This window comes from Amphiprion ocellaris, chromosome 20, assembly GCF_022539595.1.
Source record: "Amphiprion ocellaris isolate individual 3 ecotype Okinawa chromosome 20, ASM2253959v1, whole genome shotgun sequence".
Classification (NCBI taxonomy): domain Eukaryota; kingdom Metazoa; phylum Chordata; class Actinopteri; family Pomacentridae; genus Amphiprion; species Amphiprion ocellaris.
In genome coordinates this window covers 19,872,085-19,886,858 of record NC_072785.1, presented here as the reverse complement: position 1 = coordinate 19,886,858, position 14,774 = coordinate 19,872,085, and the positions used below count along the sequence as shown (strand labels likewise).

General features: G+C 39.9%; 1 protein-coding gene across 7 annotated transcripts in view; it reads right to left on the bottom strand.

Annotated features, from left to right (window-relative positions):
• The window catches only part of ralgapa2 (Ral GTPase activating protein catalytic subunit alpha 2), a 99,470-nt gene extending 85,036 nt beyond the window's left edge, over window positions 1-14,434 (bottom strand). For 4 of the 7 annotated variants that reach the window (XR_004848689.2, XM_035955700.2, XM_035955705.2 and 1 more), the window contains exon 1: window positions 14,155-14,434. Coding sequence is in view for 6 of the 7 variants with exons in the window: in XM_035955700.2 (XP_035811593.2) it covers window positions 14,155-14,260 (106 nt within the window). In the remaining variant the exon portion in view is untranslated. The remainder of the gene's footprint in view (window positions 1-14,154) is intronic. The other 3 variants (XM_035955701.2, XM_035955706.2, XM_035955703.2) reach the window with 2 other exon arrangements.
• Between the last annotated feature and the right edge of the window lie 340 nt (window positions 14,435-14,774).

The following is a 14,774-nucleotide window of genomic DNA, read 5'->3' as shown; positions in this document are numbered from 1 at the left end:
TGTATGAGTTGTGTGAACACACTGCGGCTTTTGTAAACGTGACACAGGAGAGAGTTCAGCATGTCCGTTACAAATATTACAGCAGAAAATTGCATGCTTAACTTGGGGACTTTGTACAAACAGAAGTCTATTCACTGGTGTTTGCTAAGGCTATTTCATATGCTACAATTATATAATCTTGGTGAGCACTTCTCTTTTCTCTCTCCACTCTCTTCTTACCCCAACCGAGGAAGCCAAGTGCTTTCTCAATGGGGGAATAGTTGGGTTAAGTGTGCCCAGATGACATATGTTACAATTTGGTTCCATATGAACAAAACTGAACTGAAAACATAAATTTCTGATTATCAAAAAGGTCTGATCAGTAAAAATGATGTACCCGTATGTGAGAGAGACAGAGAACGAAAGAAGGGAATTCTACTATAATTGTTTTTTTCCTGATTCTAATTTGAATATTGTTGGTTTGGGGGGGGGGGTCAATTTCATACATCATGCTGCATGTCAAACAGCTATCAGAGCCTGTCATCCTGTGTTTTCCACCCTTCAAACTCACTGCTCCCCATCTGCTGGAATGCCCCTAACCAGTCACTGGAGCATGACAGATGGTGAAGAGGCCTTAACGGGATGAAAAAAAACGTTTTTTTTTTTTTTTTTTTTTTTTTTTAAAGTTATTTTTTTGGCCTTTTATCGGCTTTTATTGGATAGGTGCAGTGTGAGAGAGACAGGAAACAGGAGAAGAGTCAGGGGAAGACATGCAGCAAAGGGCCGCGAGCGGGAATCGAACCCGGGCCAGCTGCGTCGGGGACCAGCCCCTGTACACGGGTCGCCTGCGCAACGCGTTGAGCTATACGGGCGCCCGAAAAAAAATGTTTTTAAAGAAGATCACAGGACTTCTGACAAGTACTCAGGTGGACACTGCCCATCTTGGAGAAGGCTGACAGAACACTAGTCAGTCTTCCAGTAGTGAAGTTCAGACATAGCTGTTACACAATTCAGAGCATACAGTATCACTAAGAGTAACAGACCTACTGCCAAGGCTACACACAAGTATATAGCAAATAGTCCTGACCGATACGTTGTTTTTTTCATGGTCATCATGATATGGACATGCACAGTAAGCTCATTGCATGAGACTGTCTGAAATGGGATGAATAAGAAATATAATTTTAGTTACATGTGCCATGCACTCACACTCAGCATGCAAACATTTAACTTATCAGATGGAGCCCTCATTTTATCAGCCATGCAGTCATACACCAATTGGCCAGTCAAATGAAGCTTCACCTAGCCGTCAAGTCACCCTCACATTAATTAGTGTCAATTTGATGGCAGTTTCAAGGTTCGCTATTATGATGGCTGAAGAGGAGGAGAGAAGTGTGAGGAAAATGTCAAGAGATGTTATTATCAAATTTACGAGAAAAGATCTTAAAGGGACCAAGGGATAATACCCTTTAATTTCCTATAATTATAATGTCTTATTTAAATTACTATTCTGTTAAACTGGTTGGGTATTTATGTGTAGTTTTTCAATAAAAGTTGTGTATTTTTTTCATCTTTTTATTCATTACTGGGAACAGGCTGCTCATTGTTTGATGTCTGTGTTAGCAGGGTGCCTACTGAAAAAGAAGAAGATGGGAATTGTATATCAAATACACTTCGGTATATATTCGACATAAGCCATTGCAACATTGAACAATGTTAATGCACATAGCAGATTTTCATCATATTGTGCAGGCCTAATAGCAAACCTATTAAAAGCCAGTAATGAGAATCATCTGAGATCTGATGATATTGTCAGTTACTAATGGCAAACTCTAACAGTAATGATCTAGAGAATGACAAGAAGTTCATCTTGGTTTCATGTCTTGCTTTTGGCAAAGATGTCTGGCTAAAAGGATGAAGATTTCAATAGTTGTCAGCGCTGTGAGCCATCCCGAGAGATCCTTCACTAAATGGCCTTTGCTGCCTTCTCAGGTTGCAGCATGCAGGCAAAAAGAGACAGAACCTGTTCTCCAGGCCCTGGGAATGCCTAGGATGACACTATATCCTCTGAGCTCAACAAGATAACTGTTTCCTTCAACTGACAGACCTCTGTCTGCAAGACTCCCGTGTCAAAGAAAGGCAGACATGGATGAACAGCAGCCGTATAAAGCTGGGATCACAGTGGGCTGTTATTGTCAGAGGAAACCTTGTGCTTGCAGGTGAATGAGATGATAATTTGGATTTCTTTTAGTCAGACTCCCTCTGTTAGGAAGCAAACTTAATGCCATCATTCAGTGACTCCCACAAAAATCAGAGGGGGGGACAAAACATGATCTCAGTGACTGTGACAATGGTATGATTGTTGGCTCCAGACAGGTTGATTAGTATATTTCTGAAAGAGCCGATCTCCTAGGATTTTTACACACAACAGTCTCTAGAGGTTTCTTAGAAAAGTGAGTGTCAGTTATGACTGGCTTGAGCTGGGCAGTAGTAACTTAAGGTAAGAAAAGCACCGCACAACATGTTAAACCTTGAAGGAAATGTGCTACAACAGCAAAAGATTACATTTGGTTTCATTCCTATAAGCCAATAACAGAAATCTTGGGCTGCAGTGGGCATAGGCTCACTGAAACTGAACAGCTGATGACTAGAAAATCATAGCTTGGTCCCATGAAACTCAATTTCTTCTGAGGCATGCAATTTAGTATCATCCACAGACTCCACCTGCCTTGTGTCAACAGTCCAGCCTTTCATGCGGAGTCAATGTCACAAAGAATCACTTTGAGATCAAATACTAGTTTTTACATGGTGGTCCTAATAGACCTTTAATAATCAATCTAATATCAAATTAATCATCAACTATTTTGATAATTGATTCATCGGTTTGATTGATCGTTTTAGGAAAAAAAAATCACCATCTTCTAAAGCATCCAGCATCTTAAATGTGTACTTCTTTTTTCTTTACTCTGTGACTGTATATCTTTGGCTGTGGACTAAACAAGACCGTTGAGGCCATCATGGGCTTTCAGAGACACAGATCAACATTCTTCATTGAGTTCTGAAATTTTATTGGCCAAACAACTAATGAGCTAATCAAGAAAATTGTCTGCTCATTAATCACCAATGAAAATAATTGTTAGTTGCAGCCTTAGTTCTGAATGAAGGGCTCAATAAGTGTCAATACTAAGCTGGTGCCCATTAGCTGATTAAAATTCAGAAAAACAGACTATTCTGCAAGATGGTCATTAAGTCAAAGCCATAGTTAACTGACTACAACTTGTCTGACCAATTTTTTAAATACCCAGGACGGTGAAAAGTTAATGAGTCAGATACTTGCAATCATCTATAGTGGATTTGATAAACACACGCCAAACAGAGTACCCATGTCAGGTTCGGGTTGGACGACTATTTTCTCCACTGTGATATGTTTCCTGTTAGCTGTCAGGGAAGGGCAGATGTTCCACCCCCATGTCAGAGGACCAGCTGGAAAATAATAATGTACAGTATGCAAAGCTGAGGGCCATAATTTTATATTTTGGAGGGCAGACAAACACAACATCTTCTTAAAATGTTCTAAGAAAGATATTATCAGCTCACTGTCACTTCCACAAAACTCAAGAGAAAAAATATTATGAATGATTATCCTGTTTTTTCTAACCTCTGGTTGCATAAACACTGTGGTGCCATTTCAGGTCATGTCAGTAAGGTCCCCCTGTTTTTCACTGTGACATCTGGGGCAAAGACTGAAAGGGAGGACTGAACAGACCCACACTGTATTATATAAGTCTGTGGTATGACTTTGGTGCATGAGAACTTCACATAGGGTAACCATGGAAAAAAGGGCACCATCCAACATAATTTTAAGCTTAAGCTGAATGATTAATGAGTCTTTCTGTGGCCTACTATTCTAATGAACTGATGTTAAACTGGGTTTGACCAGCAAGCACTAAGAGAGTGCACACAGCCATGAACACACTGGGCTTGTTAGGCAAACAGGTGAAGGTCACCTAGCCAGCAGAAGCCTATGGTACATTTAAACAAATGTCAAGCCTCTCTGCCCCTGTTCAAACTTTATCAGCACATAACATATACAATTAGAACTCACATTCAATATTTAACTCTCTGGAAACTTCCAATATATGCTGTTTATACCACTTGAAGCTGAATCATTAATATGCCAGGTCATACACGGAAAGTAGTCTAATCAAGTCTTTGATCAGACTCACGCTCATTTGCATTAGCTTTGGGCTAGCTTACACTGCAGGTGCACGATACTCTTGCCAGAAAGGAAAGAAGGAGAGAGAAAAGACTGATATGTTTCTTTGGCTGTATGCTCAGATTAGACACAGAGGACTCTTTAAGGGCCCCAGCAAAGGGATGCCTGGAGGGTGCCAACACATAGAAGAAGAGAAATTGGGTAGCAGCTAATGTCGAAGCAGAAAGATGCACCATGGAAGGCGTTTGACACTCAAAATACTACCTAAAAACAAAGAAAGGCCATGACAAAATTCAAGAGACTGCAAGAGAATGATAATTTTAACGATTAAAGACGTCTTTTAAGTCATCTCAGGATATGAATGAGGGAGATGCCCACAAGTCCAAAATGCCATTTCATTGATCACATATTTTTAGCATTAATACCACAATTTTTTCACCATCCTTTTTTCGGTTCAAGCTGATATCTTATCTAAAACAATTTAAAAAATCTAATACAAGCAACAAAATTCTCCCATTTAAAATGTACAATACACATTTAAGAAGGCTATATTGTATTAAATGTGTTGTGAAGAAAAAAGAATAGGGAGGCACAATATATCAGTGACTGATAAACTATTGGTCAATAAGTGAGAAGATTGAATTGTTGTTAGTCTTCCAAAAATAGAAATGGAGCCATTAATTACTTTTGATAATCCGTGAACCATGTTTTTTGAGTGGTGATTTTGCCTCCTCTCCTGCTCTGTGTCACAGCCTATTTTGCTCTTCCACAAACAAAGCAGACAGCATGACTAATGAAATGGACTCTGTGCTGCACTTTATATGAGTTTATGATGACAATGCTTACTATAAATACCAAAACAAAATCTGCCAGTAAGGGAAATGGCACAAGCAATTTATCAAATACCAGCTGAACTACCTGGGCATAATAAACTTGTAAAAAAAATACAGTATCTTTAACCACCTTTTCCCTAGTAAACTCAATGTCCAATTTGTACTTACAAATTCAGCATGCTGTACACAACCATATGGAGCTTGTCAACATAAGAGCAAATAGTTATGAATGAACTAAAAATGAACACTATTAACACTATGGGAGAAGAACGGAGGAGAAAATAATGACAAATTTCTGCTAGTCAGTTTAATGTTAAAGAACTACAGTCTAGCAAAAACACGTCAGGTTATTCTAATGTTTATACACCCTGTATATGCTTCTGTTAAGTCAATGCGTGCTTTACTCTAAAGATGGTCAAGACTAAATAAATATATCTATCAACGTCTTCACATTTTAGCATTTGTAAAATAATTCATTATCACCTATTGTGTATATGATGGCCACAACAAATCGGTGGTTATCAGTTAGCATTGAAATTCCACATCAGTGCTTCTCCATAAAAGAAAAATTTTGTGAGGAAAAACAGATCAGCTGCAGAGTGCTTTGTGACCCATGGAGAGGTTGATATTTGACCACTCAGCAAACAAGGTTAATCATAAACCTGTTGCAACCAGCTGAGCAGAGCGAGTCTGTCACATGATGCAACAAGGAGCAGTCAGTATGAGCCTCATTCGAGGCCTTGATAACACATAGCTGCCTCTAATACCTCTGAATGTTCTTCAAGCAGTGCCAGTGTGGAGATGTCAATCATAATTCATCCCTTACTGGGACAAATTGATGCTTCTTACCAGGGGGTCAATTACAGCCAATTGAATTAGTTTTCTCTATCAGTATTGACAAGAGACTCATCTTCTATTGGTCTGTTTTATCTTAGAAAGCCTATTGTTTGCAGCATAGCGGCTTACAAACCCCCAGTAGGCTAACTGCTTTTGAGCTGCCACAGTTAATCAGGAGAAAACATTAATAACTGCCTTGGCGATGCCATGCATCATCCTCTCTGACCAATGTATTCACAGGGAATGATTAACATACTGGCAGGCTAAAACAAAAGAGCAAAGCATACTGCTCTCTCATAGCATGAGCTACAAGGCCATATATGCATGTCTATAAAAACTAAAATGTCTGTACAATGAAATCTCCCCAGGCTCCCCATGTTCTGCCTCTAAATATGTAACAAGATGCTCTGGATAATACAACAGCAGTATCAGTGTAAAGCTGCATTAAAACAAACGCAAGAAAGTAATCATTATTAAAAGGGTCTTTCTTACAATCATATCACTTTTGGTGCATGTAATTTGATTCTGATGCCACAGTGCCAAACACTGCATGAACCCCTCTTGACTTGTAGTCAGTGTCTAGCTGTGTAACAGATTGGGGCGTATGGGTCTACACAGAGCACAGTGTGAAACAGTCATGGAAGAACTGGCAAAGTCTGACCTTATCCCAGTCTGAGCCCACACATTAGAGAGTGGCTTATCTGAGCAGCTTAACACTGAGGAGCTGCTAAACTGGCAACTTTCACACTTCCTTTTCAGGCAGCCCTAAAATTTTTGCCTTTATGAAGACAGGGATGACATTCATTTCATTTTTGTATATAAAACATAATTTAAGCCAGTATAGTAATACTTCCTTCAAACAGAGGCACAAAATGCCACAGTTCACTACAGGACAAGGTTATATGGATACTACAGTTGTGTTATGCCAAGGAACACTACCCACTAAATGTCGCTCATTTCTTCTGCAACAAAAATTTCATCACTGGGGAAATCAAAGAAAGGATATATTCTTTTCATGGTTTTCCCTGGCATAGTCTCACTTAGCCAGCCAGGACATCATGGTTTGGCTGCACAAGTGCTCTGGTATGGTTCACATTTCTTTCAACAAACCATAGTCGTCTTAGACAGAATGGTGTTCACTCAACGCAGTGACAGGTGAAATGGTTTTGGCTGAGCAAATCCTTGGCAAACTTTCAGTGTGGTACATTGTTAGCTCAGAGGTTGCTGTTTCTCACAGTGAAGGGGATTTTGAAAACAGTAACTTGCAGATAGCGGAGGGAGTACAGATAGGTGCCTGACATGTGCAGCCAATGGCAGGTTTATTCCCATAGCCTACATCCGGTGAGTGAGACCATCTCTGATATAACATGGTACTTTGGGTGACAGACTATTCACAACAGTAAGTAAAACTTGTCCACTAACAGTAGTAACAACTGACCTTCTTTGTCAGAAACCTTTGCATTTTCCAATTATTTCTGACCAAATGATAGACATAAATTTTATTTTGCAAGAGTAAATAAAACATCAAATAATAAAACAACTTAAAAAGGCATTACTCTCAATTCTTACCATTTTGTCTCCAGTGATTTTCCTTAGGCACTGGTTAAAACTACTTTGAGGGGCACTTAAAACCTCTTTGAGGGGGTGCCAAAAAAACCTCTATGCATGGAAAAATCTGTCTTTTTCACATCAGTGGTTAATAGCTTCAAAATTGCTATTTAACACCTTCAAGTAGCAATTTGCACTAGAATAAGCCGGAGTTGAGTGTTTATTTTGCTTGCGCTTTAAATCTACCAAAGATTAGTGGGAGCTTGGGCATTCACAAAAGAAACAAAATATGTAAATCCACTTTGAGATCAAGTCTAGATAACATGTGCTGCTCTGGTAAACAGGTCTCAGTGCAGGTTGGCTATTATATAGGGAGGACAGGCAAACAGTGGAACTGGCCAAACTGGTTTTGCATGTGCTATGTAAAAATCACACAGACATCATCCACACAGACATCATCCACTGCAGAACATGAGGCAGTAGAACTTTATTATGTCTAGCTCCCACACGGCCCAGTGGCTAAAAGAAAAAAGCCATTCATGCAACACCATGTGATTTTTATCATTTTTGAAATTTAGATTTTAAGGAAGCTCTAAAACACATGACAGTAATGCCACAGATTGAAAAGAGAAAAACAAGGCTAAGAACACTGCCAAGGTTTATGAAAGTGGAATACATCATCAGCTATATGGTTATATTTAGAAGTCATGTGTTAAAACACAACAAAACAAGTAGTTAAGTCTGAAACCCTTATAGAAATGAAACATAAAATACTACCCAGTAGTGTTAACAGTATTTAGGTACAAAAATGTTTAAAGTGCCATTAAAGGTTTACTCTTTATATTTCAAATTCAAATGAGACTGAACACAAGAAAATGAAATTGATATCTATGTTATGCAACCTCGAAACATAAGTCAGTGAAAAGCTTCAACCCTCTTTTGTTTTAAAGGCCCAGAACACTGCACAGTCTGCTCTTTGATGGTAAATGGGAATGGTAATAAATGATTCAGCTGGTTTTCTGGTGCTTCAAAAACAAGTGCCTGAAAGTCCTATAACCCACAGTGGCACCCCTGCAAAATTTGTAATTGACCAGTCATGCTACTAATTTGACAAACTGCCATTACTGTGGTATTGACACACTACATCCAAGCAATACAAGTAAGAGCCCTCCAGACACTATGAGGTGTGGTGATCTAGCACTTGTAATAACTGTAATGTGCAATAGCTAGCTTCTGTGCTTTATCTTAACATGATTTGCAATTCTAATGATCTAGGGATCGTGGCAAAGGGCTTCTTTATACTACCAAATGCTTATCTTGACACTGCTGCCAGTTTGGAAGAGACCCACAGCAGAAGTAGGAGTAAAGAGACGTTTTGTGTAGTACTATATAGCAGAGCAAATTTCTGACCTTGTTCTTTATACCTGCATATTTCTGCATTGCCTGACTAGTTCAGTTAACAGTTATTTTAAAAAAATATAACCTGAATAAAATAACTTCTAAACTCTCTCAATCTCAAGTCTCAATGTAAAATAAACCAAAAACAGTGACAAGTCATTAATTTCCAAAAAGTGGCTTTTGACAACTGTTTCGCAAAACATCGGTTTACGTGTGCACCATTTCTGCTCAGTGTTGTCTGATAACTCTGTCTTACGAGAGGCACCTGACTCTTCCAGCTCACCTTTGTCCCACTAGCATCTGCATATCTCAAGAATTTTCTCATAAAAGGTTTTGAAACTGAAATATGTGGCTGAGATTTTCAGATACTGTGCCCAACAATTGTTGTTTAAACCCTGGTTCACATACACTGCATGATGTATATCCTAAAGTGCAGCCTTTGCAATTTGCTAATTACATTGTTTGAAACTGCAACTTCGATTTGAAATTGATTTATTGCTTGGTCTTACTAATTAGGGTCAAAAAGCTTACTCTACTGTGGTGTAACTTTAGACAACTTTAGTGTATGACAGCATGTGTAGAAATAACACAAAAAGCTTCAAAACCTTGATGTTAATGTTAATAAAAGCCCTCAATGTTTGTTTACTACGACAGCTACATTGAGCTACACTACACTTTTAAAGTGTCGATACTGTGCCTACATAACGTCAGATAAAAGATGGTAAGAGGCTGAAGTTGTTCACAAGTCTAACCTGAGTGTTTTACAAAAGGGGGAGAATCAGAAGTCGAGTGATCTCAGCCTTTACTTCAGCCACACAGAGAACCTTCTTGAGAGCCCTTCCAGTGTTGTGCTCATTGTTTCCCCTGGTGCTTCAGCTTGTGATTTCCTCTTCCAACAGCAGCACTTTCAGCTGACCCTGACCCATACAACACTTACAGCCAGCACATTGAAAAAGGTAAGGTGTAATGACACTACATTTCATTGCTACTGAAAGATTACTACAGAGCTTCCTTTAAAAAGCATTACCTTTGGCTGCAAAGTCAGACACCTACACTCACAAACAAACACACCTGACTGTTATCACTAGCAACACTTGCACACATTCACTGTTGTTCCATGCAGGTTCAAGCTGAGCATGTTTGCACCAGTTGAGAGAGCAAATAAACAATAGCTACTTAGGATACAGCTTTTTCTATTCCGCTGCTAAGACGATGTAGGTAGGTAGAAAAGCCTTACGTCTGACAACAGCTATGACTGGACTATAGCTGACTGAGCACTTTGACCCTCCAGATGTGGGAGCAAGTGAAAAAAGAAACATTGCCTTTGGGTTTCAGTGGGTACTCCTCTAGACAAACACTCCCGTGTACAGTCAAATCAATGAAGGATTTCCCACACTCAGCAGCACCACCAGCACTTTGACCATCATCTTCAGGATTATTTTTGTAAGAATTGGGGCAGTGGTATGCAACAGTGAATATAAAATGAGTTGGAACCAAGAATGAGAATGACTATGCACTCGAAGAGTCAGAGGAATAGCCGTTTACCACCAGTGAGAGAAGCACGGAGTGATCAGGTGGTTTTATGGGTTCCTGTAATTAACAACCTCAGTCAAATCCAGCCAGGCATGACCAGCAAATTAACATGCAGCAGCTTTCACACTCTATCCCACAGATCTGCTCAGTGAGCAGAAAACCAATACAGGGCCACTCTGAAAATAGCCCAGACCACAGATTGTCCTCTCAACTACAATACCACTGATACTACGACTGGATTCAACAAGCTTGCTTAACAAATTTCTGGTCCAGGTATTACAAAGCCATAGATATAATTAGAGACAATGCTATGCCCACTGGTGATTGCATACCATCTTGCTTCTGTGGGGGATTTTTTTTTGGGCCTTTGTATAGGAAGATGGCCTGTGTAGGCCCAGCCGTGGCTGGTGAGAGCCTCTCCAGAACCCCAGCTGTCAGTCATCTCAGCTAATGAGTCCAGAGCTGAAGACCTGCACTCCAGCCTTTGTTCTCCCCGCCTGCCGACATGTCTGATTGGGCCACCACCCAGTTTCCTCCACCTTCATCCAACCAGCTGCAGCCATCATCACACCTGGAGAGTATAAATCCTCAACCAAACTATCAGTCAGGGTGACTGGGATTTAATGTGACCAGTTTGTCCTGGTGCTTCTTGAGTCTTTGTGTTTTGTGTGTTCTGTAGCCACTGAGGGGTGGCTACTTGGAAAATATAGCTTCCATTAGCAGCTGCTGGTTTGGTGAGGAGTTATGTGTGTCTTGGTGAAGACTGTAGCGTCTGGTAGCAGCTGACTAATTTGGTGAGAAGCTACTCACATCCTGTAGCCACTGAAGGATGGTGATTTGCGTACTATGTCTTGTTGCAAATGTGTGTTTTAAGGCACCAGTTATTTAGTTAATTTTGTGCACTCAGCACTCATTTGTCTTAGTTTGTGTTGTTTGGTGTGGGTGTTGCGATTGCAATTACGTTTGCGTAAGGAATTTAGTTGTTTTGTTTTTTCTTCATTTAGATTGGGAACCCTGTCAGCCTTTGTTTGGTTTTATTTGGTTCTTTGATTTAGCAACATCCACCCGCCCTGTTTTCCTTTGTTTGATCACTTTGATGTTAAATTTGTCACTGAGCAATGAACTGCTTTACCTAACCAATGACATCTGGTTGTTTTTGGTACACACAGCTGACCCTAGCAGCTGGGTCATAACACACAATAATATTTCATATCGCCAAAGAAACAGCCAAAAGTCTTGGACAGGTTAACAAGCTGCCAATAACTCTGGCTTGTGCAGCTTTTGTACAGATATTATAGAAATGTCTGAAGTCTGAGACATTTAATTTCTAAACATTTTAACATTATCAGTGCCTTAATGGTATTATCTATTTAGGATGTAGTAAATGACTACTGCAAACTACATTTGCTGATGCTTGTTTCAGAAAAACATTTGGATTTAACAATTTCTCATCAAATGACTTACAAAACTTGCTACCAACACAAGCTATTACAGCCATGTTTAATGACTGTTCATATAGTGGGACTGTTGACATTTCACAATCATCATGTGAGGAAAATGGACCTTTTTAAGTTTTCATGTACAGTAGGTCTTTCTCTTGTGAATATTATTGCTAGGCTATACTTACTTTGCAAAAACAAAACACTGTGAGCAATAAAATGAGGCCTGCTTTATTTCCCCAAGTCCCTGTACTGTCCTCCACAGCACCCCATCTCTCAACATCATTTCCTGCCCACACAGGAACCAGCAGCACCAGAAGGAAATCCTTCCTCAACTGAAAGCACAGTGAAATTCTGGAGGTTGGGGGGACATCAACATGCAGGCCCAACTATCAGCTGCTGCACAAACAGACCAGCCTTATCTTTAGCTGCACATGAGGGAAGGGAAAACACAAAGGACACGCAGAGCTCTGTATTGACCTCCACCTTGGTTCGACTACTCTTGACATTGAAATTGTGCTATGATAGCAGAAAAATCTAACCACACTAACTCCCCACAGTTTTGTTCAAGCTTCTAAACACCATTAAACTGATAGTGGCTTTTACATTTGTGCTACTGTAGAAGAGATCAATAAAACAGAGAACATGCCAGTACGAGAAGGTTACAAGCATGCATGCATCAGTCAACAAATGGTTCAAATCCTCTCCAGTGTGACTCATCCTAGAGAGATCCTTCCATTTCACTGACTTCCACTGCTACTATAGACATGTCAAGCCTTCCTGAGGTGTATTACTGTTTACTATTAACAAATGTTATGGTGAAAATGAGTGACAATGTGAAGCGATATTGTGAATGTTTTCTGAAAGTAGCAATCTAATTATATGTCATGTTATTTCAAATATATAATCAATATTTGTAGTAGTTTGTCATCATTTCCACAATATTAATGTCATTTCTAAGGCATACTCACACCAGGAAGAAGTTTTGTCTCTTTAAAGCTTTTAGATTCTGTTTAATTTAAAAAACAAACAAAAGAGAAAAAAAATATATAGAAAAATCAATACTGTTCATTCATCCTGTACTATTATTCTGGAATTAGGATCATTCATAATCAAGTACAAATAAACAATGACTTAATCAGACAACATATCAAACTGTATTACCTAGATATTCACCCTAACAGATTACGGAGTAACAGCTATGTGCAAATGACCTATTCTGGCTGAAATTCTGGAGAGAAATCACATAATATGTGGCACATATAATCCTATAATGAATCCATTGCAGATGTTCTCCATATCTCACAATTCCCTACTGACAACTTTGCTCCTCTCCACACTTTGCCAAAGGACTCACTGACCCCATTTTGTCAGTGATGCGCTGAGAATAACAGAAGTGTTCGACGTAGACACAGTACAATGTACTATAGTTCCCAATACAACTGCAGTCATGGTGGTTGTGACAGAATGAGTCTACTCTGGCGGGATGCAATGAAAATGTTACACCTGCATGCCTAAATACAGCTGAAGTTATGCTATTGAGCCCAAAATACTCCTCCATATTGTTTAAATAATTTTTGTTCATCTGTAATGCAATAATCATTGCATCATGTCGGAAACAAGTTCCACAATGCAAAATTCTGATGTGTAACACCAGTCAGACTACTACTTTTGATTATCATAGTGCAGGGAGAAGATAGGAGCAGCACCTACAAAACAGTTTTATGACTGTCATAAATACTGCACGTCCTTGTCCTATGAGAGAAACAAAGGACTCCAACAGTGTAGCACATTTACATTTTTTTCTATCATTTTCATATCAAATATCTGAAGGAAAGGGTAACTTGAGTGCAGCTCAACCAGGCAACCGGCTAGAAGAAAGTCCAGGTCTCCCTAAAGTAAAGAAACCGTGACTTATATAAGATAAAGAGCTGCAATTACGCTTTAGAACAATCACTATTACACATAACTAAATGACACAAAGACTGTGGTGGGCATCTGCTTCCCAATGAGTGATGCCCTGACAAGGCAGCATCAGTTAGCATTATTGGCTGGCTAGCTAGCCACAAGGAAGCTAGCTTACATTAGCTAACATCCATGCCTCATAACAGTGCGGCTTATCTGATATTGGTACGCTTTACAATATAATTAAAACAGGTGGGGAGTGACAATCACTTCAAATATCAAAGGGTGGCTTTTTTGCCACTGTGGGGGTGCATGTTACCTGTCAGCTAGCTCGGACTAGTAACCGCAGCCTGCCAGCTAACCTGACGCCTTGTTTGACGTTAGGCATTGGCTGGTGCCAGCTAGCTAGCACGGCTAGCTAAGCAACGGCGATGCAGCATCTAGAGCCCGGTGACATTTCACTCACCTAACAGTGACCGAAGGTGTTTGAGCCGGGTCAGCACATCCTTCTTTGGGTCCAGAACTTTCTGTGTAGATTTCTTGACGTCTCCATGCCCCCTTCGAGTGAACATTCCGCTGTAAAATGCAACTGTGGCAGCTGAAATCACCTGTGTTTCACCATACACCAAGCCTCCAGTGTGACTGTCACTTTCCTCACCACCGCTCTATGCTTGCTCGGTAAACATTCGGCCGACGGTCGCTGGTGTGTCCTGTTTTCTGTGGGTGTGTAAACACGGAAGCGCAGACTGACAGAGAGGAGTGGTTACATTACATGAATACGCCTCCTTGTTTATAACAGTTCCACCTTGCACTTCCAATTGGTTTTTCATCCTTGTTCATCACAAAACAACCTACTTTATTTCCATTTTACACTTTAGGGACACCCATAGATACAGTCTATGGGGACACCCTATTGCATTATGCAGAAAGGTTGCGTCTCGGTTAGGTTCCATACCTTTTCAGAAACTGAGAAAACTGGTTCGAATGCACTCACTCTCCTCTCTAAGACCAGTAAAATTTGAGTACTGGCACCAAGCTGTAGTTACAATGTGGGTCTATTAGATAGCACTCTGACAGCGATTTAAT